The following is a 27,336-nucleotide window of genomic DNA, read 5'->3' on the forward strand; positions in this document are numbered from 1 at the left end:
GAAAAGCGTTTGACTTGGTTCCTAGGGATAAACTTTGGCAAAGAATGGAGGAACTTGGGGTTCCTAAACATTTGAGAGCAGCTGTGCATAGGCTGTATGAAGAGGTGAAAGTCAAAATTAGAACTTCGGCAGGCATTTCTGAAAGTTTTAGAAGCGATATCGGGGTCAAGCAAGGTTGCCCACTGTCTCCTACCCTTTTTGGTTTATATATCGACAAGCTTGAGGAGTGGTTAAATTCGCAAGGGGGTGATGGTATCTATTTGTGCAAGTTTGTTATAAGGCTTCTTTTGTATGCAGATGACCTTATTCTGATTGCTAAATCGGCGCTTGGTTTGCAAGAGCACTTACTATCCCTTGAGCATTTTTGTAGAAGTGTGGGGATGCAAGTCAATATCAGCAAAACGAAAGTAGTGGTCTTCTCTAAGAAAAGAAAACATAACCAACATAAGTTCTACTTTGAAGGCAACATTCTGGAAGAAGTTGCGGAATACAAATACCTCGGAGTTGACTTCAACAAAAATCTAAGCTGGAATGGTTGTAGAAAGAAAAGAACTTTGGGGGGTTGGAAAGCATTTTATGCTTTTCAAAATAGGTGTAGAGAGGCAGAGTTATGGGACTGGAAGACCACTCAAACTCTTTTTGGGCTTCTAGTGATTCCAGTGATTCTATATGGTTGTGAACTGTGGGCTAGCAGTACTTCCGACATGCAGTGGAGACAAATTGAGAAAATTCAGAAGCGTTTGATTACAAACAAATTCAAGATTAAAAGTGCAGTGCCTTATGATATCTTGTTAAGTGAAACAGGGGCTGCTCCTATTGAAGCAATCGCTATGGTGCGAGTCATAAGTTATTTAAAAAAAATTGAGCAAATGGAAGAGGGTAGATGGCCTAAGGTTGTCTTTAATGATAGATTGTGCAAGAGCAAAAAAACTTGGATGCAACAAAATAACAAATGGTTTAGTAAATGGGATATTTGCTTGAACGCGTGCCCCATAAACAGCAAAGAGATAAAAGCTTTTGTTATGGAAAAGTTCCACAAACGTACTTGGGAGAAGGAGCTAGGAAGAAAGAAATTTACTATATTGAAGTGTTTAATCCCACTCATAATCATCAACCAAAAGCATACATAGAGGCCAATATCTCTTGGAGAGCCAAAATTCTTATTGCTCAGTTAAGGACTAATTCTCATCAACTCCGTTGTGAAACAGGGCGCTGGAAAAGGCCAAAGGAAGTGTGGGAGGAAAGGGTATGCATTTTTTGTTCTTCCGGAAAAGTGGAAACAGAAAAACATTTCATTTTAGAATGTGTGGCCTTCAAAGACAACAGGGAAAGTTATGCAGATACGCTGGCAGCTAGCTCTTGGGATAATCTATTTAACGAGGGGTTTGTCGAGAAGACGGGAGCATTTATTGTGAAGCTTCACAAAAAAAGGGACGAATACATCAAGCAGATGAAAAAGCAATCTGTCCCATAGGCTATCTTTAGCCTCGTGGACGTTAAAATAATTTCTTTCTTTCTTTCTTTCCTGGAGTCCGTAGAAGTTGTCGCAGCCTAAGCCCTAGGTCAAAGACATAATAGAAGCCCAATTCGAGAAGGTAGGGCAGAGGCGAGGTGCCCGAGCAGCTTGGTGGTGATGGTTCTGAAGATGATAATTGGAGGAGACGGGCATAGCTGGATGGGTGACGAGCTGACCGTTTCCATGATCGAACCGTGTGTGGTTTTTTCCCAAAAGTACGGTGGCACGTTCAATCTATACATTACCGTCTTAAGAATGATCATCTTTTGTTGTGGGGGCTTCATTACAATTTTTAATCTACACGTAGCACTATCCATTTTGTTTTTTCAATTTTTAATGATGTGTTAAGTTTTAAAAATGGGACTAGTTCTAACTTTTTTTTTTTCAATGGTAAATTTAGGGATTCTAAATAATATTATTTTATTGTTAAAAAAAAAAAAATATCTCATTTATATGAATGGATTTCCTCATTTGTAAATCATGGTTAGATAGCGTAAAACTTTTTCTCGGGGAGGGTTAATGGAAATTTTATGTTTGTTATTGCAGATTCGGTTTTATTATGTGATACATGTTTCAATCTAGTAAGCTTTTCTTTCTTAGTTCCCTCTGCCAAATTTTGAAGGGTTTATCGATCCTTGAGTTGATAGTAATCCCATTGAGAAATCCTTTCTAGTTAGTTCTTGATTTTGCAATTTATCCTAATTGGTCGAAAAACCACCCATGTTTAGACACTAGTTTCTCCTCCTCAATCCATTATTCTAAGCAACCAACCTAAGAAGGGTCATGCTTCTTGATATCATCTGGTCCTAACATTCCCTCGACTCCAATACCCTTGAATATTGGCACTAGTCTCCACATCCCTCCATCACCACTATTTCCTTTTTTCTTTAAGAAAACCCAAGTGAATCACTAGGGTCACTTGTGATATCATCTTCTTCTATATTGTTCAAGCCCTACTGATCTTCAAGGAAACCCCTCTTAAATCCAGAGGAGAGTCAGCCTAAAGAGGCAAGGTAGGTTGTTGAAGTGACAATGAGTGAAGTATCAAGGTTTCACTTGGGGTCAGAGCTTTCATCACTTTAATGTACAGGCAGTAACAAAGCCTTTGAAAAACCATGAACTATATTCAACTTCATCATCAAGCCAAGGCTTTGGTAAGTTGGAAACTCAAATACCTTAGCCGCTAATGCCATAACTTGTTTACATCATCAACTTTGGCAACTAGGGCTTTTGCCCATGTGAACTTGAGGAAGCAAACCTATAAAACCCATGCAATCCATTTTCCCCATAGCCAAAAGCAATCACTCTAAAATTGTTATTAATATCCTTGATTCAACATTTGTCCTTGTAGAAGTCAACCTTATGATCTTGATTTGTAATTTGGAAATGAAAAGTAGATTTGTCTTTAAACCAAGCATCACATTTTTTAACACCACATCATTAATAGTAACATTATAATTGTTGACCCGGATGCGGGTGTATTGACTTGCCATTAAGGCCATCCCGAGCCTCAACACCTGTTGACAAGGCCGAGGAGGATCGCAGGTACAAGACAGTGATGACAACCAGTTTTTATTTAATGCTGAGGGCAAACGATGGTAAGGAGAGGCAGAGCATGGTAGCTACTGCATTGAAGCCGAACGAGTCTGCTCCAGTCTCGAGGAGTTCAGACGTTATGGATTTTGGTACGAGGAATATGGTATTGGCAGGGGCCTGGTTATTTAACCACATTGCCCAGACCTCCAAGGCTCAGAGAATGTCGTTTGATGCGCGCGATGGGCAGGATACTGTGCTGCAAGAGTTAATCAAAGAAACGGAGCAAAGGCTCCAGACGCTCCATTTGGATACTGTCATGCGTCGGAGAGGAGTGCCTCGTCGAGGCGGTCGTTCTGGGGTGCGCATTGTGAGGGATGAGGAGGCGCCGCATCCCATAGCTCCCATAGCGGCCAGACCCCCCTCGTCATCCAGTTCAGAGGAGGAATTCCTGTTCTTGCCGGACTCTTACCAGACTTTTCGCTTCCGAATTCCTCGAAGGATCCTTCAGTCGGACGTAATCGTTAATTTTTCTGTGTATCTCTCTGAAGCGCCCTCGGTCAGCCCCTCATGGTCTTCCCCTGCTTCTGCTAGCCTCCAGGGCAGCGAAATTCTTATGGGGGATATGCAGGGCAGAGTATATCGTATGCCCCATCCGTTGGCAGCCGCAGATCAAGTAGACCCGCCTCAGCCGGCTCCGGAACAGGACAACGCACTCCGTGATGTTTCTGTGCAGGAGATCTTGCCTCTGCGGAACCGAGATCAGAATAGAATTGAAGGACAAGATTCGGTTCATCCGGGTTCGGAGGGCCAGCAGCAGGATGATGAGGAGTCGGTCATTTGGCTTGATCCGCCAAGTCCGGAGCAGAGGCAGCCACCTGTATCGCCCAGTCACCTTACCTGAACCTGTTCGGAGGTGTTTCTCAAGGTTTTTTGCTCACTTGTTCATGTCTGTGTTGGTTAAACTTTCCCTTTTTTCAGTTTCTGTTATAAGCCCTATAGAGGCAGTTTGTTAAAAGTCAGAGTCAGTAAGTTTAAAATGTCTATTTTTGGCTATCCGAAACCATATGGGGTCCAAGAAACTCATTTGGACATTTTTGTAATGCCAGCTCAGTGGTCTGAAAGTCTGTTTCAGTTGTCTCAGGTGTCTTTGTTAGAGGGTGGCCTCGTCCCCCTTGGATGATGTAATTTATGTAAATATTTTTCTTTCTTAATATAGAAGTAGCCTTTACCCAGAAAAAAAAAAAAAACATTATAATTGTTGAATTGAGGCTTCTGTGATAATATTTATAAGTAGAACTTCGGCGTAAATCACATAAAGAGAGACATTTGTCGACGCGTTTCAAACCAACTAGTGTGGCTCATCGTCAGGACAAGTTGAAGAAACAGATCTAGCCTATGCATGTTAAATAGTCTGAGCAGAGCCTCCAACGGCTAACTTTGACTTAGGGATAGTAGTTAAAAAGTCAAAATGATAATTTAAATGGAGTTAGTTAGATTATAGATGTTGATTACGTTAATTAATAAAATCGTGACTTGTATGGGAATTAGTTAGATTAGAGACCTGACTTTTATATATATATATATATATATATATATATATATATATGTATTAAATATATAAATATAAAAGTTAGTTAGATTAAGGCCCTGACTTATATATATATATATATTAGTTGATGGTTTGATTTAAAAATAAAGAAGGGGAATTAGTTATGATAAAGACCAATATAAAGTTAATATTAAAAAATAAATAAAAGTTAGTTGAAAGGTATAAATCTAAAAATAAATTAAGGGGAATTAGTTATAATAAAGACCAATATATATATATATATATATATATAGAGAGTTAGGTTAGTTAGTTAAATTACTAGAAAAGAAGAAATAATATATGGTGATTACTTATTGGTAGGTTAAAATTTATTTTCCATTGTAATTTTTTTTTATTATTTATTTATTTATTTATCTATTTTATTTTTATTAATTTTCAATAGTTATACATTTATCTAAATAATTTCTGTTGAAAATTAATAAAAATAAAATAGATAGATAAATAAATAAATAATAAAAAAAATACAATGGAAAATAAAATTTTAACCTACCAATAAGTAATCACCATATAAAATAATATTATTTCTTCTTTTCTAGTAATTTAACTAACTAACCTACCTCTTATATATATATATATATATATATTGGTCTTTATTATAACTAATTCCCCTTAATTTATTTTTAGATTTATACCTTTCAACTAACTTTTATTTATTTTTTAATATTAACTTTATATTGGTCTTTATCATAACTAATTCCCTTTGCTTTATTTTTAAGTCAAACCATCAACTAATTTTTATATATTTAATATATATATAAGTCAGGTCCTTAATCTAACTAACTTTTATATTTATATATTTAATACATATATATATATATATATATATATATATATATATATATAAAGTCAGGTCTTTAATCTAACTAATTCCCATACAAGTCACGATTTTATTAATTAACGTAATCAACATCTATAATCTAACTAACTCCATTTAAATTATCATTTTGACTTTTTAACTACTATCCCTAAGTCAAAGTTAGCCGTTGATCAAGATAGCCGTTGGAGGCTCTGCTCAAACTATTTAACATGCATAGGCTAGATCTGTTTCTTCAACTTGTCCTGACGATGAGCCACACTGGTTGGTTCGAAACGCGTCGACAAATGTCTCTCTTTATGTGATTTACGCCGAAGTTCTACTTATAAGTAATATTTTAAGTCCATTCCACATCTAGGGCACTATTATCTCCAAAGAAAATTCTCTTTGCCATTACCATCAATGAAGGAAATAATCTTTTCTTTACTATGAGCCACGTTGTGTCACACCACAACCAAATAGTCCATTATTTTCTAGAATAACCAATGGCTTTTAAACGAATGAAAGGAACATAACCTTGGGGGTTTTGACAGTTTGAAAACATGCTTAGATTGTCCTGCATAACCCTCCAATTCATGTCACAATTCCTTGCAAGATGTCCATACTTCCCACAATAGTAACACTTTATCCTGAATTTTGGTGATGCCTTTAATATCGATCATTTATCATTCCTTGCCTACTCCCCAGGAAGACAGGTAATCTTTTCTGAGAATATCTCATTCCAAACCAATATTTCTTTCAGCTCAGACAGCCTCACCCCTGGCTTGAAAAGGACCCTTATCACTCATCTTATTCCCAGGGCACTGAATTCTAAGGCATCATATCTACAAGTTGGAAGTGCCTGTATTTTATAGTTTGGAACTGCCTGGTCTTTTTATAGCCAGATTTATGTTGAAAATGTATATCTGATTATGATAACGAACCTTATTTATTGCTTCGAAGATAGAGCAGTTTGGCTACATAGCACTCTCCCTTTACCATTCATTGAAGCAATTAGAGATCATTAGATATTATTGAAAAGGGCCATTTCTATCATAATGGAGGGTGTTCCTAATTTCGTCCTATGGGTGCTTGTGCTTCGAAACATTGGACTGCTTCTGATTTTGAGACTGTTTGTTCACACTTCGCTGCTCAGACAAGAGCATGTCCCTCATTGCCATGTGTCGCTGTTCCTTGGTTATCTTTCACTTTTCCCAAAAAAACCTGGCACTAGCCCAGCCATGAAAATAGATTCTAGAAGCAATTTTGTGAACAGCATCAAGAGCCTGAATAAATGGTTGCTATGAACTACAAAGTTTGAAAACTAATGTCCCAAAATCCTTTATCTTCAAACATTTTACCAAGATCTAAAAGCTCCGCATGCATATCTTTCAATTTTGTAAGATGGTGTGCTCTCCCCGAATGTTAGTCCTCTTCAGATTATGCAAATCACTGGTCAAATTCAAGATCCATGATTCAGTTCAATTTTGCTAAAGCTTTTTCAATGCTTGCCAAATTTCGGAACCATATCTCAAATGGTTATATTTGGGAAGGACATCTTAAGTGAAACAGTTTTATGAGACTTCCAGACACCTCATTACATTTATTTTTTTTGTTCCATTCGGTCAATAGGGACAGTTTCATGACAAACAACCAACTCACATAGCTCTTTAAATGCCAGGAAATGCTGGAGTCTGCAGATCCATTCATTAATCATTAATTTTCATCTAAAGTTACAGAAGTTTATGTAGCTTCTCAGAAAAGAGCAGAGAAGTGCACAAAAACACTACTATGTTCCAACATCTCAGTGCACAAAACACTCTACAGGCCTGCTACAGCCTTCCAAGAGCCTATGGTCCAGCTAAGTTATCATTGCAGTCAGATAGGTACACTCTTGTTCAAGTATTTCTCTAACATGACTGAGTGCTCCCAATCTCACCACAGGTGATCCATAACAATTACACTATCAGGCACTCTCAGGTAAACCAGTATTATACACAAGTGTTAAAGCTGAACAACACCCTCGTACAAAAACAACAAAATAGTGTCATCTAACCCACTATTACAGGCCATGCACAAGCCACTGGTGTCAAATCTAATACTTATCCGCGTATACCAGCAGTCTTCGTCATTAGCACAGGTACCAATGTGTGTGTGTTAACACAATCAGGTGATCAAGCCCCCATCTCTGATACCATATTAAAGTAGCCAATGCATCACATAGCAAACAACCCAAAAATCACCAAGTATAAAGTTTAAACACACAAAAAGCACAGCAATATATGCCTGCGATTAGTACCCAAAAGTGTGTATTCACTTGTTGAATGAATGTACAAATGAGAAGAGAGTGTCCCCTACATATAAAAATCTCAATACCAAAATCCGAACACTAAAACCTTGGTCAGCCCATAAAGACCACCGACACTCAACCCATCAGATAGCCATTTAAACCACATAGATAACATTAAAATAATAAAATATTCTAATAGTTTTGAGTCTGATCACAATTGAGAATCTCAACAAGGGTAATGTTTGGGCATGGTGTTAGGTTTTGTAGCATCGGATGGTGTTCTAGTCCCAAAACTTTGTGGAGAGGCTAAAACACAGGAGTTCTCCAGAGTCCAAAACCCATAAATCATTTTTAAACATTCCACCTAGAGATAGTTCAATTAAATTAATTGACAATCATTTAAACTTTTCCGAAGTCTAACTTAGGAAAACTAGTTAATTAATAGTAATTAATTGAGAAATGTGAGAATTCTCTAGAAACTCACATGGATCGACTTGAAGATAATCTCAACCATTGATTAAGTTTTAGTCGTGGTCGTTGGAGTCCCAACTGGAAATTATAAGAGGAGGTCAATGGGTAGATGGATAATACACCAGTTGCAGATACTCAGTGATATGGACAGTTCGATTTTCCAGTGCAGGTGTTTCCGCAAGAGATCGAGTCAAAGATCAAGTATCAGGTGGCAGAGGGGCAACACAAAGATTTTCTAAAGGAGTTTCTAGTCCCAGAAGATTCAGAAGAGGAGGTCGAAATTATTCTTCAAGAGGTTGTGCAGGGGTTGTGCAGTGCCTCAAGAAAGGCAGTTTGGTTCAGCTAGGAAAAGGGTTGATTCCGCTTCTAGTGGCCATGAAATTTCCAAGAGGCCGGGAGAATCACTTCCAGAGGCAGAAACAGGCAGGGCGTCACCTTCAGAGGAAGATTCCAGCTAGTGCGTGTAGGCCTGCACAGAGGAAACACAGGGGCCTGCGCAAGGGTTTGGAGTGCCAATGTCTGAGGCTCAGTTTGTTGCGGGATTGCTTGAGGAGGAGGGTAAATTCCCTCAGAAATTTTTGCCAGTATTTCTCTCAGATAGAAATGCCAGTTTGGCGTCATTTTATTGTACTCCGAATTTATGTTGCATAATAATAATAAAATTACAAAACCTCACTACTACACCGGTTTTCCCACATTGGGTTTTTCTGGGGACAATTGTCCAAAAACAATAGTGTCATATTTTTTGTGTGTGCGCTCTATTTTCTCAGTTCTTATCTTTGCTTCCACAGTAATTTTTATGGTGAAGAAATTGCAATGTGAATAATTCGTTATTTTTCCATAAACAAAATAAACAGCATAATTAATTTATCTGTTAGAATAATTATTTCCAGTTGCTGCATTTCAAGTGAATTTTCACACATGTTACATGGAACTCTGTTTTAACATGGTTCAGTATCAATAAAGGTCTAGTTCATATTCTAGTATCCACTCATATTATGTTAATGTCATGGGTTCTACGTCTCTGTGGATAACATCAAAAGGGCTTTCGTGTGCATCTGGAATAGTATGCAATACTCACTCATGAAAAATGAATGATCAATTGAGAATTTCAATCATTTATATCTGCCGTTAGATTTTTATATGATTATGAGTAATGGTAACTGCTAACCATGACTATTGTTGACTTGTAAAAGCCTGTTCACTTGCTCACTGACACATTCTGGTAACTGAAAATGTGCAGATTTCACTCTAATGCTGCCACTTTAGTCATGGCTCAAATACTGCATCTTATAAACAGGTCACTGTGTACACAAAAAGGTTACTTTTATGCACTTAAGTAGCTGTCACAAAACTGCAGATAAAGAATAATTCTTGTACCGTGATAAAATCAACACCACAGCCAATCTTTTCATCTAACTCTGGATGATATGGAAGAAGCTTTTCAAGAATAATTGTCTCATGTTCTGGTATCAGCCTCTCCCCATTTTTGTACCTGTCACCAGAGTATCCTTCAATTACTGATTAACTAGTTACTAGACCTCAATACCAAATTAACCACATACAATTATTATCCAATAAAAAATGTAGACATGGTACCTTTTGTTGGAAATATAGTGCAGTAGAAACAAAATAGATAGAGAATTCAGTATGCACATTTATTTAGGTTATAAATATTTTGAAATGAAATGACAACAAATTTCTCAAGAATGACCAAAACAAGTGAACAAGCTGCAGGTGGGCAGAGTATTGTTATCCCATTTCCTACTTATGGGACAGCATGTTTTCATCAACAGCTGATGGGATCAGCTTATATGGCTGTTAGAATTTACATGTTGTTCTGAATGCATTTCTTCTTCAGCTGAACTTCAGCAGATCCATAGAGTCACGACAACAGTGGACGAGAGGCAATAGTGATGACAGTGTTGTGGAGCAACATGAAGTGCAGATTCTGCAGCAGCAGCTTCTGCAACAACCTTCAGACCTTTATGGCACACTCGATAGAGTAGTGAGGGTGCAATAACAGTTATAACTTATATAACAGTGAAACAATTCTGAAGAAGTTAGATGGCACGTGCATGCACCAAGCTCAGTCTTTTCAAGATTAGGTGCTGTCCAGAATTATTTGATTAGCTTGAGTTCAGATTTATAAGTTGTTTCTCTATTTTAAGTTTGTTTTTCCAGTTTTAGGAAAAGTCTTATAATTAAGTGTATTTCCATTTTTATAAGGGGCATTGATCCAAAGAGAGAATGGGGTGCTTTGCATGGTTTGGGTTTTTCCAGTTAAGGTGATTCCTAAGAGCCCAATGCATGCATGCATGCAAGTTCGGCGCCTCATTCTAGGAACCTAGGGTTAAGGTCTTGTGCATTGTAAAATTTAACCTACTTCTCTATGTTCATTTCTGGTAGCATCGGATGTGCTCTAAGTCTTAAAATTTGCAAAGAGGCTTAGACACATGCATTCTCCAATATCCAAAAATCGATTTGGGAAATTCCACCCGGAGACAGTTTTATTAAAATAATTAATTAGTTTTAATGGAGGCCTAAGTCTAAACTTAGGAAATTAAAATAATTAATGGATATTAATCTAATTAATGGAGGCCTAAGTCTAAACTTAGGAAATTAAAATAATTAATGGATATTAATCTAACCTGTGGGTGAAACTTCTAGAAGAAGATGAGGATCAAGCCAAAACGATTTGAGCCATTGATTAGAAGTTAATCTGGGCTGTTGGTTGTCCAACAGAAAGATATAAGAAGAGGCTTGAAGGGCACTTGGAGTACACATTGAGTGAAGATCAAAAGAACGATTTTTTGAAGTAGAGCAGCTGCCGAAAAGAATTTCGAAGTGATCTTTTGCAGTGAGGGGCAGGGATAGTTCCGGTTGGAGATTTTTCCTGATCCGAGAATACTCAGCAGAGAATTCAAAGAGGCTAATGCAGGGCCACGCAGAGGCAGTGCAAAAGCCTAGAGGGAATCCATAAATTTGTTGGAGAATCGATTTACAGAGACAAAAGTCGGGGTGTGAGACCGGGAGGGCAAAAATCAAAGTCTCAGAGGCAAATCAATCCGCTGGGAGGAGTGACGCAGGGCCTATGTAGTGATTGCGTAGAGACTATGTAGAGGTAACCAAGGGCTGGGCATTCAATGGCTGGATCAACTAGGATTTCTAGTGATAGTGTAATGACCCACCTATAGTAAATTAAAATTTATGAAATTAAATAAAATTAATAAAATTATAAATTATAAATTAAATTAAATCATTAAAATAAATAAATAAACTTTATTAAATCAAATTAAGATACTCGAATAAAATCAAATCAGATTTTGTTTATAAAATCAACACGTATCATAATTTGGACACGGAGATGGAGGAAGTCAATGAAGGAAGGGACGATTGGAGGACGGGGGGGTCGAAAGGAGGAGGAAAATTTGGAACACAGAGTTTTTCAACAAAAAAGACTGAGCCTTGTTTGTTCTGAAGTTTTTGGGCACGGGGGAACAGATTGCAGCAATTGAGAAGCAATCTGGACTAAGTACCTAGGTTGTACTTAGTTTGGCTGGGAGGTTATGGTCTTTTGGTAACGGGAGCGAAAGCTGGAGCAAATCTGAAGTCTCTTCGTTTGCAGGAAATCAAGTAGGTACTTCTCATCAAATCATTCAATTTGATATATGAAATTTATTGTTAAATTTCAAGCATGTTCATAAAGATTTCATATCCTGTTTAGAGTGATAAGCTGTTTAATTTCATTTTTAGTCCTTAAAGATAGTGTGAGGTAATCTCACTTATCTCTCTGTTAGTAATATTCTCTGTACTGGATAACCAACAAGGCATCCAGATATTGTATTCAGAACTACTGCATAATAATAAAACCCTCAGTTGCTGCACCGGTTTTCCCACACTGGGTTTTTCTAGGGACATTTGTCCAAAAATAATTGTCTAGATGTGTTGTGTATTTCTTTCTTGTTCAGTTTCTTGTTTCTGCATTTTATTTAAATGGTGAATTTTGCAGTGTATTAGTTTCAGTGTTTACTATAGGAAATAGTAAATAATGTTGTTCAATAATTAACAAATAGAAGAAACATAATCAGTTGCTGCAATAGAAATTTGGGCAACCAAATTTTCACATGGTATCAGAGCTGCAGGTGAAACAAGAGAGCAGTGTCGGAAAAGCCCAATGCTGAAGGAGGAAGTGAGTTTGAAATTCCTGCAGAGGCAGCGAATCGAATCCCCAGAGGGATTGCACAGTTCAGGCCAAGAGGGCAAGATTTTAATGGTAAATCTCTCTCTGAGTGAGTCGACAGAGAGGTAGGATTTCCAGATCGAAATCTATCAGCGACAAAGGGAGCAACACAGCAGTAGCTTCAACAAAGAGGGGTTTCTAGTGGGACACAGTTTTCTACAGGCAATTGCTAGGCAGAAAGGCGTCAGAAGGAAGAAGAGAGACACTTGACGGAATGTCTTCCTCGGAGAATTCCTAGCCAGGGAATTCAAATTCTCATTTGCTGAGCAGCAGCAAGAGAGAGGAGGAATTCAAAATTTTTGCAAAGATGGCCACGGATGGGCAGGATCCATGGAAGAGTAGCAAATTAGATCCAGTTGCTGCAGATTTCTCACATGGATCAGTATCCTTGCTATGGGAGCCCAATAGAATCAGTGGCAGGAGGATCACAGTGTCAGCAGACGCTGCTAGTCATCCAAATGAGAGTTGCATAGCTAGTTGCAATCAGTTTCCAAAAAATAGTTGCAGAACTAGTTGCAGTGACATGTGCAGTGTGAATTGCCAAGTTGCAATATGCAGGTGCAGTTCCAGCCAGGAGATTCCCAACGCAGAGCTTCGCAGTCCAGTTTCTAGTACAGGAGGACTATATGAGTTGTCTGAAAAATCCTTAAACCCGGGAATTTCTACTGCAACACTGATGATATTTCTTCTACTTGTTAGGTTTACATGAACAAGTTATTTGTAGTTTCTTACGACAAACATCGAAATACATACACTGCAGCCTACACCATTTAAATAATATGTCGAAACAAGAAACTGAACAATAGAGAAGGATACACACAAATGACACAATTGCTTTTGGACCAAGGTCCCTGGAAAAACCCAATGCGGGAAAACCGGTGTAGCAGATCTCAGGGTTTTATTATTATGCAATAGTTTTTTGAATACAACTTTTGGATGCCCTTCCAGCAATCAGTTACAGAGAAATATGACTGGCAAAAGAAATTTGTGAGGTTACCTCACTCTACTCGGCAAGTCCCGGTTGATCCGGCAGCTAAACCAATGTGTCCTTGGCTATTTCTGTGCAGCCCTTGCGTGGGCCCTTCGTCAGCCTCTAAGGCACTGTGTCACCCCAGCGCTGGATCGATTTGCTCTCCCAAAGCTCTGACGTCAACCCTCTAGGCTCAGAACGTCAAACCCCAGCAAATTTTCAGACTTCTGCTTGGAGGACTGTGTTGCCTCTGCGTGAGCCCTTTTGGCTCAGCGTCAACCCCTCCTGGGTACTGCGTTGCCTCCTTCTGGTGTCTCTCTGCCTCTCTGTTGCGTATCCTGGCTCAGGAGAAGACTCTCCAACCAAACTATCCCTACCCCTCACTGCAATAGCTCATTATCAAAATTCTCCCGACAGCTGCTCTGCTTCAAAAAATCAAACTTCTGAACTCTCTGTGTGTCTTCCAAGTGACCCTCAAGCCTCCTTAAATAATCTCCTCGTTGATATTCAATGGCTCAGATTAGAAGCTAATCAATGGTTAAGATCATTTCTGCTTGATCCTCGTCTTCTTCTAGAAGTTACACCCACAGTTTATATTAATACCCTTTAATTATTTTATTTTCTTAAGTTTAGACTTAGGGTCCCTTTAAAAATAATTAATTATTTTGATATAACAGTTTTTGGGTGGAATTTTCCAAAACCCTTTCTAGTTTCTTTGGAATACATGTGCCTAAGCCTCTCTGCAAAATTTGAGACTTAGAGCACATTCGATGCTACGAGAAATCAACACTCCCTCTTAGCGAGGAATGTGCTCTAGCAATGCCTTCAATCTGAAGCATCACACTAACTTCATAACATCGCCCTCTGCGCTACTTGTTGAAATTTCTAAGTCTATCCGTTAGAAATTTTATCTGTATTTTCCGGTTTATTTCTCCTACTTTTTAATTACGAACAAGTTATTTATACATATAAACATCGAAATAAACACAATACAGTCTCAACCATATACAGATCAACAGCGGAAAGAAATAGCAAACACACAAGTGACACCGTTATTTTTGGACAATTTGTCCTCGAAAAAGCCCAATGCGGGAAACCCGGTGCAGCAATTCTGAAGATTTATTTTATTATGCAGTATATCCTTGAGGACAACTGGGTTCCAAACTGGCTCACCCGATAGAGAAAACTAACCGGCAGTAATACCTCTCTATTCGGAAGCAGATATTCGGAAAATTTTCCCCACGAAACCCTCTCCAGCACCATTGAAGCATTGCGTCAGCCCTCTAAGGCACTGTGCAGCCTCTACAGCCTTCTGCGTCACTCTTGTTGCCCTCCGCGTGGATGACGCAGGCCCTTCTGGCTTTGCGTTGTCTCTGTTGGGCTCTGCGTTGCCTACTCTGGCTTCTGCGTCTGCCTCTGAGCTGGTCTCTCGGCACTATCTCTGCCTCTCTGTCCAATACTCACTACCCCTCGCTACAAACTGAACACTGATTCAACTTTACTTAGCAAACTCCGCTCTCGTAAATCGAATGACTAATCACTCTGGTGTATTCTCCAACTGACCCTCAAGCCTCTTCTTATACTTTTCTTGTTGGTCCTTCAACGGCCGAGATTACATCTCTAATCAACGGCTAAGATTAGATTTGGCTTGATCCATGTCATTTGGAGCCTTCTAACGCAGTTTTATATTAATACCCATTAATATTTTTATTGTCCTAAGTTTAGACTTAGGAACTCCATTAAAAATATTAATTATTTTAATATCTCCTTAACCGCGTAGAATCTACCAAAACCATTTCTGGACCTTGGAGATCTCATGTGCTTTAGCCTCTCCACCAATTCTCATGGCTAGAGCACATCCGATGCTACCCCAAATCAACACTCCCTCTTAGCGAGGATTATGCTCTAGTAATACTCTACACTGAGCATCACTCTGATTATACGGCACCGGTACCTGTGTTGATGCTAGGCCTCCCCGCCCAACATCCTCTGCACTATTGCATCTTGCACTGTTGCCCATGGCCCTGCCACTGCCACTGCTGCATCCGTGCTGTTGCTGGTCCTTTCTCTCAACACTGCATCAGCACTACAACCCCCTCTCATCATGTTGCATTGTGCTACTGCCAACAGCTACTGCACTGCAACTCAGTTACTGAGAAGTAAGTCACTGATCCACCCATCTACTAACATCCTCGTCAGGCTAGAAACACTCTCGATGCTGAAGCTCTCTCTGCTGCAGTCAACTGCTCCCTCTACTGCCTCTCGCTGCTGCAACAACTCCCTGCCTCTCGCACCGCTGCAACCCCCTTTGTGCCATCCTGCACTGTTGCAACACCCTCTGTGCCTCTCGCACAGTTGCAGCCTGCTAGCTCTGTGCTGCCCAGGACTCCTGCACTGTAGCACTCTGTCGCTTCATCCGCATCCGTTTTTATCGACATCCGCCAATCTTGCTACTCTCTCTTCGGGGCTCCCGTAGCAAGGTATAATCCAAGAGGTTGGGTACCTCAAAGATCCTGCTACTCATCACTTATAGTCTTTCTGACTACAGCTCGATGTCTCCCCACCTCTTCTCTAGAGGTACATGAGCACTCATGGCACAATCATCATCCTCCTCTACCTCCCTTTCCGCCTTCATTGACGCTGCCTTAGAGTCAAACGCCTCTCCCTTGTTCTTCTTCCTCGAACACTGGTTCACATAATGACCCAATTCCCCACAATTGAAGCACTTGACCTTGGAGAGGTCCTTTTTCTTCCTCTTCTCCTGCTTTCCAGTAGATGCCAGAGCTGCATCCTCTTCCTCTTCCTTCTTGATCTGGACTCCTTTGTTGCTACTTCCCGTCTTGCTCAGCTGTTTGATCTCTTCTTAGCGAAGATTCGCCCACAATTCTTCCCAATCTGGAAGATTCACTTTGCCCAGAATGCCCTGGACGAATGTCTCCCAATCCTCGGAGACTGCGTTTAGAGCGGTCCTCACCATCAACTCCTGATCTGGCGTGGCCCCTATGGAATTCAATTGGTCCCGGATCTCCTTCAATCTACTGAGGCAGTGATCTATCTGCTCCCCCTTCTGCATTTGGTATGACCATAGCTAATTCTCAAGTAACATCTTCCTCTGCACGGAAGCATGCTGGTACAACGTCTTCAAGGCATCCCACATTTCCTTTGTCGTCTCCTTCTCGGCGATATGTTGGACCACGTGATCCTTGACCCCATCAAGGATAATGCATTTCGCCTTAGCCATTGCCTCCTCATACTTCTCATTATCAACCAGGTCAACTGGGATAGCCACTGTTCTCGAGGCGAAGGCCTTAATGCGATGTCTATCTAGAATGGACAGGATCCTGGCCTTCCAGACCACAAAATTGGACGGCCTGTCCTAATCCCTTAAGCCCATTCATGGCCATCTCTTTGCTCTTCTTGTCGACTCCTCCGAGTCTCTACTTCCCTCTAGAAGTTCTCTCTTCGACTCCCTCTGAGTCGCTCTACTTACCGCTTGGAAGTTCTCTGCTAAACTCCCTCTAAGTCTCGATTTCCCTTCTGGAAATCCTCCTGCCAATCGTCAAGTCACACCTCTCCGATCTTCTGTGCACCTGCAACACTGATCCGGATTCCTTGGCTAGAAATCCGCCTCGGTAGCGACTCCCTCTACCTTGGTTTTGCCTTGTTAGGTATTGTTCTACCCACAGCACCCCACCAGCTTCACTCCTCGCAAACTGCCCACAGCTTCCTATGCCCCAGCAACTGAAGGACTGAGCCTCTAGGCTCTGCGCAATCCCGGCACTGGCTAAAATGCTCCCTCAGCCAACTGCGTCAACCCTCCTAGTCTCTGCATGGCTCTGTGTGAGCCTTTTTCTGCCCTCCTCAACCTCTGCGCTGGCCTCTCTGATCCGGACTGATGACGCAGTCCCTTTGTGTCAACCGTTCTTCTGTCGCTTTCTGCAAGGAATAGCGTCTATCACTCGGGACAGTTGTTTCTGCTACAAACGCTCTTCTTCAACTGATGCCTTCTGCTCTCCTGTGATCTGCAACCACGCTCTAATACCATGTTGAAATTTATAAGTCTATCTGTTAGAAATTTTAACTGTATTCTTCTGGTTTATTTCTCCTACTTGTTAATTACGAACAAGTTATTTATACATATAAACATCGAAATAAACACAATACAGTCTCAACCATATACAGATCAACAATTGAAAGAAATAGCAAACACACAAGTGACACCGTTATTTTTGGACAACTCGTCCCCAGAAAAACCCAATGTGGGAAAACCGATGCAACAATTCTGAGGGTTTATTTTATTATGCAGTCTATCCTTGAGTACAACTAGGTACCAAACTGACTCACCTGACAAAGAAAAATACAGTAATACCTCTCTATTCAGAAGCAGATATTCAGAAAATCTGCCCCACGAAACCCTTTCCAGCACCACTGAAGCACCGCGTCAGCCCTCCTAGCCTCTGCATCAGCCTCAAACCCCTCTACGTCAGCCCTTTGAGGCATTGTGCAGCCTCTACGGCCTTCTGGCTCTGCATTGTCTCTGTTAGGCTCTGTGTGGCCTGCTCTGGCTTCTGCGTCTGCCTATCTTCCTTTGCGCTGGTCTCTCGGCACTATCTCTGCCTCTCTATCTAGTACTCTCTGCTCCTCGCTACAAACTGAACACTGATTCGACTTTACTTAGCATACCCCGCTCTAATAAATCGAATGATTGATCACTCTAGTGTATTCTCCAACCGACCCTCAAGCCTCTTCTTATACTTTTCCTGTTGGTCCTTCAACGGCCGAGATTACATCTCTAGTCAATGGCTAAGTTTAGATTTGGCTTGATCCATGTCATTTGGAACCTTCTAACCCAGTTTTATATTAATACCCATTAATATTTTTATTGTCCTAAGTTTAGACTTAGGAACTCCATTAAAAATATTAATTATTTTAATATCTCCTTAACCGGGTAGAATGTGCCCAAACCATTTCTAGGTCTTGGAGATCATATGTGCTTTAGCCTCTCTACCAATTTACATGGCTAGAGCACATCCGATGCTACCCCAAATCAACACTGTTGATGTCTGACATGTTGTCCATCAACCGTTGCGCAAATGCTAAATATGTATTGTTGCTGACCCTGCCACTGTCAACACTGCATCTGTATTACAACTCCCTCTGAAATTCTGCATCGGTGTTGCTGCTGGCATTGCCACTGCCAATGGCCACTACACTACAAACTATTGTTGCTACTCCATCAGCAATGGAAAAACATCCAAAATTACTGAACTAATTGGGTTCAGTATTATACCATGTGAATGTTGGAGCCTAATTGTTGCTAGTCTTTACACTAACCCTATGAATCTACTGTGTTGTTGCTAACCACTGCTTTGTGCCATCTACACTGCTGCCAACTCTGCTTTGTGATGCAGGAGCATCCGACACTCTTCATTAAGCGAGGAATCCAAAGCGGAGTAAGGAGGACGTGGACCATCGGAGCAAAACAGGGGACAAATTCTGTTTAAAATAGAGCTAGTTTGATGGAATGGATAAAGTCTCTAGAAGACTTATTGAATGTAATCTGCCATATGTATACGAATAGAGAGATTTAGGGGTTGTTGAGGAAATCGTGGAGAGGATTCAATCGAATCCTTCCAGTGATCCAATTCAATGTGTTTTTATAAATAATGAACCTGCATGTTCAACAGAGGGAGACAGAGTAACAAATAGAATTGTAAACCAGAGTATTCACAATGTAGTCGAGAGGAGAACTGTTACTAAGGCTGAAATGCCTTAGGATGTAATCGTACTGTGAATAATGAATAGATGCGCATTGTGTGGATTTCTGTGTGTGTTTATGTAATAATGCCCTTTTGAGTTATCTGTGTATATATGTAATAATGCCTTTTTGGTATCAAAGCAGGGAAAATTAAGGGAAAGTTTTCCTGCGAGAAGGAAGAAAGAGTGCAAGCAGAAGGAGAAGGAGGTACAATTGTTTAAAGCTGGAGAGTTTGTGGTCTTACTGTCATGCAGATAGCGGCAGCGGAAGGTGAGAAGACTTGCAGCAACCTAAAGCGAGGAGTGCTCAATTGGTTCCAGAAGAGAGAACCAGAAGGATGCCAAAAGACTAAGCTCAGAGGAGAAAGCTTGGTGAGGTATCATGTAGCAGAGGAAGACTGTTACTGTAGAGGTTGGTTGCAACTCACAGAAGATCATGAAGGCAGTTCCACTGAGAAGTGGGTAGAATTGCCAAAGGATAAGGAGAAGCATATGACCAGGAGGTCATAAATTTTTGTGCCTCGGGAGTCTAATGCAGGAGCATCTGACCCCCCTTAATCAAAAGAAGAATCCAAAGCGAAGAACGAAAGGGCGTGGACCATCGGAGCAAAACCGGGAAAATCTGTTTAAAACAAAGCTAATTAGATGGACTTAATTAAATGTAATTTGCCATATGTATTCATATGTATGCATGTAGAGAGAATTAAGGGTTGTTGAGATATTTGCGATAGGAGATTAAGGAGAAGATTGATCAGATCCTTATGAGTGATCCGATCCAATATTTCTTATATATATATATATATATATATATCGTGAGAGAGATAGGGGAGACAGGGAGTGAGAGATAGAAATTTGTGAGAATAGAGTATCCAAAATGTAACCGAAAGAGGAGCTTGTTTCTAAGGCTGAAATGCCTTAGAATGTAACTATGCCGTGTATAATATAAAAGTGTGTTTCAGTGTTGAATTGTGCGCCTGTGTATTACTGTATAGATAGCCTGTGTGTATATTTCATAAATAGAGTTAATCTTATGTTGCGGATTGTTGATCGACCATCGATCACTGAAGGATCGATGGTGATCTAAAGATATCATAATGAATTGTTGTATAAGTGTCGGAATGTGTTAACAGTGTGAAGAAAGGGTATATGGCAAAGGAACTGGATTGAAAGCGCAGAAATCCATCAAATGGCAGACGAATGAGAGAATGCACAGGATCTGTTGGATCTTAGAGATCAACGGTCCAGATCAAAATACAGAGGAACCAAAAGGAACCATCAGAACCGTCCGATGGAAGAAATCGATGGCCATTGCATGGTGAAAGAGCGCGGAGGATAATCAGCGAAGAGCGGGTTTTAAACAGTGAAAGTGGTATTTTGGACGGCCTCAAAACCATAAGCGGTATTGAAGGGTGAACACTCGATTCCACTCATCAAGCGACACATAGCAGCGAGGAGGAGAGAGGAAACCGCTTTTCGGACAGTTAATCCTCGTACTTGTTGTCTACCTGAAATCTTTGTGAACTGTTAGATCCATTGAGTGTAGATCGACAGCGAAGGATCAACAGACTGTTTGAAACTTCGGAGTGAATATTGACCGTTGGATCGGAGAATGTAATGGACGGCGGAGATCGGACCGATTGGGGATAGGTGAATGGAGAGCGCAGCGGGAAGGCAATGGACCGAGGAGCAGAACCAACGATTTATGAACGCGGGTGTATAATATTTGAACTCCGACCTTATGTGTTCAGGCGCTTGTTCCTGTGTATCCAGATAGTTGAATGGTCCTGGGTTTAAAGGCTTAAGGCCTCAATAACGCTTCCGATAGGTTTGTGGGCCATAACCCACAGGCTTCAAGATCGAAAATTTATAAAGAAAGGGGAAATTGGTATACCCCAAAATCTCCTTTCATCATTTGGTATCAGAGCAGGGAAAGGTTAAGGGAAGAAGATTTCTTGCGAGAAGGAAGAAAGAGTGCAAGCAGAAGGAGAAGGAGGTACAGTTGTTTAAAGTTGGAGAATTTATGGTCTTACTGTCGTGCAGATAGCGGCAGCGGAAGGTGAGAAGACTTGCAGCAGCCTAGAGCATGAAGTGCTCATATGATTCCACGGGAAAGAGAACCAAAAGGATGCCAAAAGACTAAAGCTCAGAGGAGAAAGCTTGGTGAAGTATCGTGTAGCAAAGAAGACTGTTACTGCAAAAGTTGGTTGTAGCTCACAAAAGATCATGAAAGCAGTTCCACTGAAAAGTGGGTAGAATTGCTAAGGACAAGGAGAAGCATATGACCAGGAGGTCATAAATTTTTGTGCCTCGGGAGTCTGATGTAGGAGCATCTGGCACTCTTCATTAAACGAGGAATCCAAAGCGGAGCAAGGAGGACATGGACCATCGGAGCAAAACAGGGGACAAATTCTGTTTAAAATAGAGCTAGTTTGATGGAATGGATAAAGTCTCTAGACGACTTATTTAATGTAATCTGCCATATGTATACGAATAGAGAGATTTAGGGGTTGTTGAGGAAATCGTGGAGAGGATTCGATCGGATCCTTCCAGTGATCCGATCCAATGTGTTCTTATAAATAATGAACCTATGTGTTCAACAGAGCAAGACAGAGTAACAAATAGAATTGTAAACCAGAGTATTCACAATGTAGTCGAGAGGAGAACTGTCACTGAGGCTGAAATGCCTTAGGATGTAATTGTATTGTGAATAATGAATAGATGCGTGTTGTGTGGATTTCCGTGTGTGTTTATGTAATAATGCCTTTTTGAGTTATCTGTGTATATATGCGATGATTGCTTAAATCCCATTTATAAGTGTGTTGATTAACCATCGATCACTGTAGGATCGATGGCGATCCAACAAAATATTGTTATATATGAGTGTTCTGTGTGAAAGCAGAGTGTGGCAGCGAAACTGGGGTTTTAGCATAAATCCATCAATAAGCACAAGATCAACGGCGTAGGCGACAAAGAATGAGAACCATCGATCGTTTAGATCTAACGGTCATCGCATGGTGGAAGAGCGCGGAAGATAAGCAGCAAAGAGGTGGTTTCTTGAGACAAAGTGGTATTTCGGGCGAGGTAGAAGTGGTAAGTGGTAATTCAGGGTGAGCACTCGATTCCACTAACCGAGCGACACGTAGCACTCAGAAGGAGAGATGAAACTGCTTTTCGGGCGATTAATCCCCGTGCTATTTATCCACCCGAAATCCCTAACAGACGTCAGATCAAAAGGAGTTCATCGACAGTGGAAAATTGTCGTGCAAGTTGATTGATCAGGCTAAGCGACAATTGTCGGATCAAGAGGCAGATCAACGGTCCGGATTTGATCAGTGATCGACAATCGGGGAATGCGAAGGATGGTGCAGCGGAAAGGAGATGGATTGAGAGCAGACCCACCGATATTTATGAACACGGGTGTAAAATATTTGAAGTCCGGCCTTATGTGTTTCGGGTCGGATTCCCATGTTTCCGTGTGTATTCCTGTGGTTCCGATAGAGTGAGTGGTCCCGAGTTTAAAGGCTTAAGGCCTCAGTTAAACGCTTCCAATAGGTTTGTGGGCCCATAACCCACAGGCCTTAGGATCGAAATTTATAAAGAAAGGGGAAATTGGTATACCCCAAAATCTCCTTTCATCACTTTGCATTGCTAGTCTTTGGGGCTCCTAGCCACTGCAACTGTCTCTCCGACACTCCTCGACACCATTCAACACTAGTCCATCCTACTACTTCTGATCTGGGCTCCTGGGGCAAGGAATTAATCCAAGAAGTGGGCTCCTCAAGGATCCTGCCCATCTGTAGCTCTTTTGAACTACAACTCCAAATCAACCCACCTCCCTCCTGGAGGTATCTCGGTTGTGATGGCAAACTCCTCCTCTTCAATCTTCGCGGGTGCATCCTTCGGATCGTGCTTCTCATCTTTGTCCTTCTTCCTGAGAGGACACTGTGTAGCATAGTGATCCATCTCACCACACCTGAAGCACTTTATCTTCGAGACGTCCTTCTTCCGCCTGTGTTGCTCCTACTACCCCTTAGATGCAAGGGTTGTGTTCTCCTCCTCCTCCTTGGGGTTCGATCCACTGCTGTTGTTGATCCGAACTTAAACAGGAATGCAACAACTTACAAATATAATCATAAACACAGAGATGCAGCAGAAAAACACCTCATTTCATTAATAGAAAACTATTGAACTATGCTTACAAACAGAATGGAAATAAGATAGCTCGGGTGATGGTAACTTATCTCTGAGAAGAGATGTGGCGGCTACATGCCTCTGAACTGAGTTACAGTGAGGCTCAAGGCCTTTTGATTATTGAACAATAAGAGAAAAACCTAAACAACCAAAACCCTAACTCGAGGAGATGTAACACCAAGAGTTTATGGGCCCCGTTGATTAGTTGGGCAGCGAACTTCCTGAGGTCGTAACTTGGTCATATTATCTCTGTTTGACGGATATGATACCTCGTTGGAAAGATCTCTCAGAGGACTACGACTAACGAAGTGATTGCCCCAGTAATCACCGAGCAATTTTGCCAATAAAAAACGTCGTTTAGGGCCTCAAACGACTCTGAAAGTTCAGGACCCGAAAAACTGCCAAAAATAGTAAATTGTGCTACAATTAAGTAAACAAATGAGTTTAAGTATCGAGGGTCTTTCGCATTGCATTATATTCTTCACCCCTGTGAGCATCACCCGATGCAATGAGTGCTAAGTGGACTATTCATAAATCATGAGAAATTAGTCAGTTATGACTATCTCTCATGGAAATGGTCATAAATGAATGACTTTCTTAACGCAGTTGAATCCCAAAAAATGATATCTAATATAATGCAATGCGAAAGAACCTCGATACTTAAATACATAAGAGTGAAGGGAGCTCTACTTGAATGGTTCATGAGGCACAATACTTGCTAAGGTTTTGCAAATCGGGTAGCAATCTAAGTGGGCTTGATTGTGGGGAATGCTCCACAGTTAAGCGCACTTGAGCTAGAGGCGATCTAGGAGGGTGACCTCCCAGGAAGTCCTGTTTACCGGGTGTAAGCCCCGAAAGTGATGATTGACGCTATGTGATTCATTTCACTAGTTTCAATCCCACTTCTTCACCCCTGTGAACATCACCCGATGTAAAGAGTGCTAAGTGGACTATTCATAAATCATGAGAAATTAGTCAGTTATGACTACCTCTCATGGAAATGGTCATAGATGAATGACTTTCTTAACGCATTTGAATCCCAAAAAATGTTATCTAATATAATGCAATGCGAAAGACCCTTGATACTTAAATACATAAGAGTGAAGGGAGCTCTACTTGAATGTTTCATGAGGCACAATACCTGCTAAGGTTTTGCAAATGGGGTAGCAAGCTAAGTGGGCTTGATTGTGGGGAATGCTCCACAGTTAAGCGTGCTTGAGTTAGAGGCGATCTGGGATGGGTGACCTCCCGGGAAGTCCTAGTTACCGGGAGTAAGCCTCAGAAGTGATGATTGACGCTATGTGATTCATTTCACTAGTTTCAATCCCACTTCTTCACCCCTCTGAGCATCACCCGATGCAATGAGTGCTAAGTGGACTATTCATAAATCATGAGAAATTAGTCAGTTATGACTACCTCTCATGGAAATGGTCATAGATGAATGACTTTCTTAACGCAGTTGAACCCCAAAAAATGATATCTAATATAATGCAATGCGAAAGACCCTCGATACTTAAATACATAAGAGTGAAGGGAGCTCTACTTGAATGATTCATGAGGCACAATACTTGCTAAGGTTTTGCAAATGGTGTAGCAAGCTAAGTGAGCTTGATTGTGGGGAATGTTCCACAGTTAAGCGCGCTTGAGCTAGAGGCAATCTGGGATGGCTAACCTCCCGGGAAGTCCTGGTTTACCGGGTGTAAACCCTGGAAGTGATGATTGACGCTATGTGATTCATTTCACTAGTTTCAATCCCACTTCTTCACCTCTGTGAGCATCACCCGATGCAATGAGTGCTAAGTGGACTATTCATAAATCATGAGAAATTATTCAGTTATGACTACCTCTCATGGAAATGGTCATAGATGAATGATGCTATGTGATTCATTTCACTAGTTTCAATCCCACTTCTTCACCCCTGTGAGCATCACCCAATGCAATGAGTGTTAAGTGGACTATTCATAAATCATGAGAAATTAGTCAGTGATGACTACCTCTCATGGAAATGGTCATAGATGAATGACTTTCCTAATGCAATTGAATCCCAAAAAATGATATCTAATATAATGCAATGCGAAAGACCCTCAATACTTAAATACATAAGAGTAAAGGGAGCTCTACTTGAATGGTTCATGAGGCACAATACTTGCTAAGGTTTTGCAAATAGGGTAGCAAGCTAAGTGGGCTTGATTGTGGGGAATGCTCTACAGTTAAGCGCGCTTGAACCAGAGGCGATCTGGGATGGGTGACCTCTCGGGAAGTCTTGGTTACCGAGTGTAAGCCCCGAAAGTGATGATTGACGCTATGTGATTCATTTCACTAGTTTCAATCCCACTTCTTCACCCCTGTGAGCATCACCCAATGCAATGAGTGCTAAGTGGACTATTCATAAATCATGAGAAATTAGTCAATTATGACTACCTCTCATGGAAATGGTCATAGATGAATGACTTCCTTAATGCATTTGAATCCCAAAAAATGATATCTGAAACAAATGAAACTGACTGGGGGGTCTAGGTGGAATAGGCGGGTGGCCACCAATATCCACCTAGATCAGCTGCTTCCGTCAAGTTTACACTTGACCAAGTCTCTCCTCAGCTCCTCTTTCTTGAGAGTTGCCCACATCTCATCCCAATTTAGCAAAGTCGCCCTGCCCAGGATACTCTGGACAAAGACTTGTCACTCATCTGAGATAGAATTGAGGACCAGTCTAACCAACTCTGACTCTTGAGGTGTACACCCCACAGCAGATAACTCATCACGAGTCTCCTGAAGCTTCATGAGGAATGTATCCACACGCTCCCCCTTCTGCATCTGAGCAAATCTCAATTTCTGTTCAAGGTACATCTTCCGCTGCTTAGAAGTTCCCTGATACATCATAGACAATGCATCCCACATCTCCTTAGCAGCCCCTCCACTAGCGATGTGACAAACAACATGATCCTTCACTTTGTCGAGGATCATTCTTTTTTCCTCCGCCATCTCGGCCTTGTATTTCTTCAATGGATCTGCATCTGCAGGCACAACCACCATTGTGTCAACATATGTCTTGAGACCATGCTCATCTAGAAAGAATGACATTCTAGCCTTCCATATGACATATTTGGATGCTCCGTCCAACCTATCCTGATCTCTCAAGCCACTGGTCGCCATTTCTACCACAAGAATTGTTGAATGACCTCCTCTCTCCTCTGCGCAGCACTAGACTGGCCTACGTACTCCCTGCTGAAGCTTGTAGATCTGCCCCTCTATTGCTGCTCAGCAAGTGAGAATTCAGACTCCTTGGTTGGAAGTCCTCTGAGGAAGAAATTCCCTCAACTGTGCTTCTTCCTTCTCTTCTGATGTCTTTCTACCTAGCAAAACGACCTGCAAAAAAGACTACATCCCACCATCTTCTCCTCACGCTAAGGCTTCAGCGTTGCTCCCTCTGCCACAATAAGATCTCGATCTGGTAGCCCTTCTCTCTGTCGACTCACTTAGAAAGAGACTGCCTCAAAATTTAGCCCTCCAGCTATGACTACGCAAACCCTCTGGGGTTTCGAACTCCTACAGCTTTTTCGATCTCCTTCTTCTGCTCATCGTTGGGATCTCTGGCACTGTTCTTCTTGGTTCACCTACACTGCTCTGATACCATGTGAAAATTCCTTAAACCCTGGAATTCCTACTGCAACATTGATGATATTTCTTCTACTTGTTAGGTTTACATGAACAAGTTATTTGCAGTTTCCCACGGCAAACATCGTACATACACTGCAACCTACACCATTTAAATAATATGCCGAAACAAGAAACTGAACAATAGAGAAAGATACACACAAATGACACAGTTGTTTTTGGACAAACATCCCCGGAAAAACCCAATGCGGGAAAACCAGTGCAGCAAATCTGAGGGTTTTATTATTATGTAGTAGTTTTCTGAATACAACTTCTGGATGCCCTTCCGGCAATCCAGTTACAAAG

General features: G+C 41.0%; 1 protein-coding gene across 1 annotated transcript in view; it reads right to left on the reverse strand.

The window, feature by feature from the left end:
* Positions 1–27,336, reverse strand: part of LOC149225572 (protein DCL homolog, chloroplastic-like) — a 132,853-nt gene that overhangs the window by 61,809 nt on the left and 43,708 nt on the right. Inside the window, exon 2 of the mRNA XM_089377153.1 lies at positions 9,596–9,710. Within this exon, the coding sequence (XP_089233279.1) occupies positions 9,596–9,710 (115 nt within the window). The remainder of the gene's footprint in view (positions 1–9,595; positions 9,711–27,336) is intronic.

Source organism: Pinus tabuliformis, chromosome J (assembly GCF_031772625.1).
Source record: "Pinus tabuliformis cultivar Carrire ecotype Pingquan chromosome J, CPIR1, whole genome shotgun sequence".
Classification (NCBI taxonomy): Eukaryota; Viridiplantae; Streptophyta; class Pinopsida; order Pinales; family Pinaceae; genus Pinus; species Pinus tabuliformis.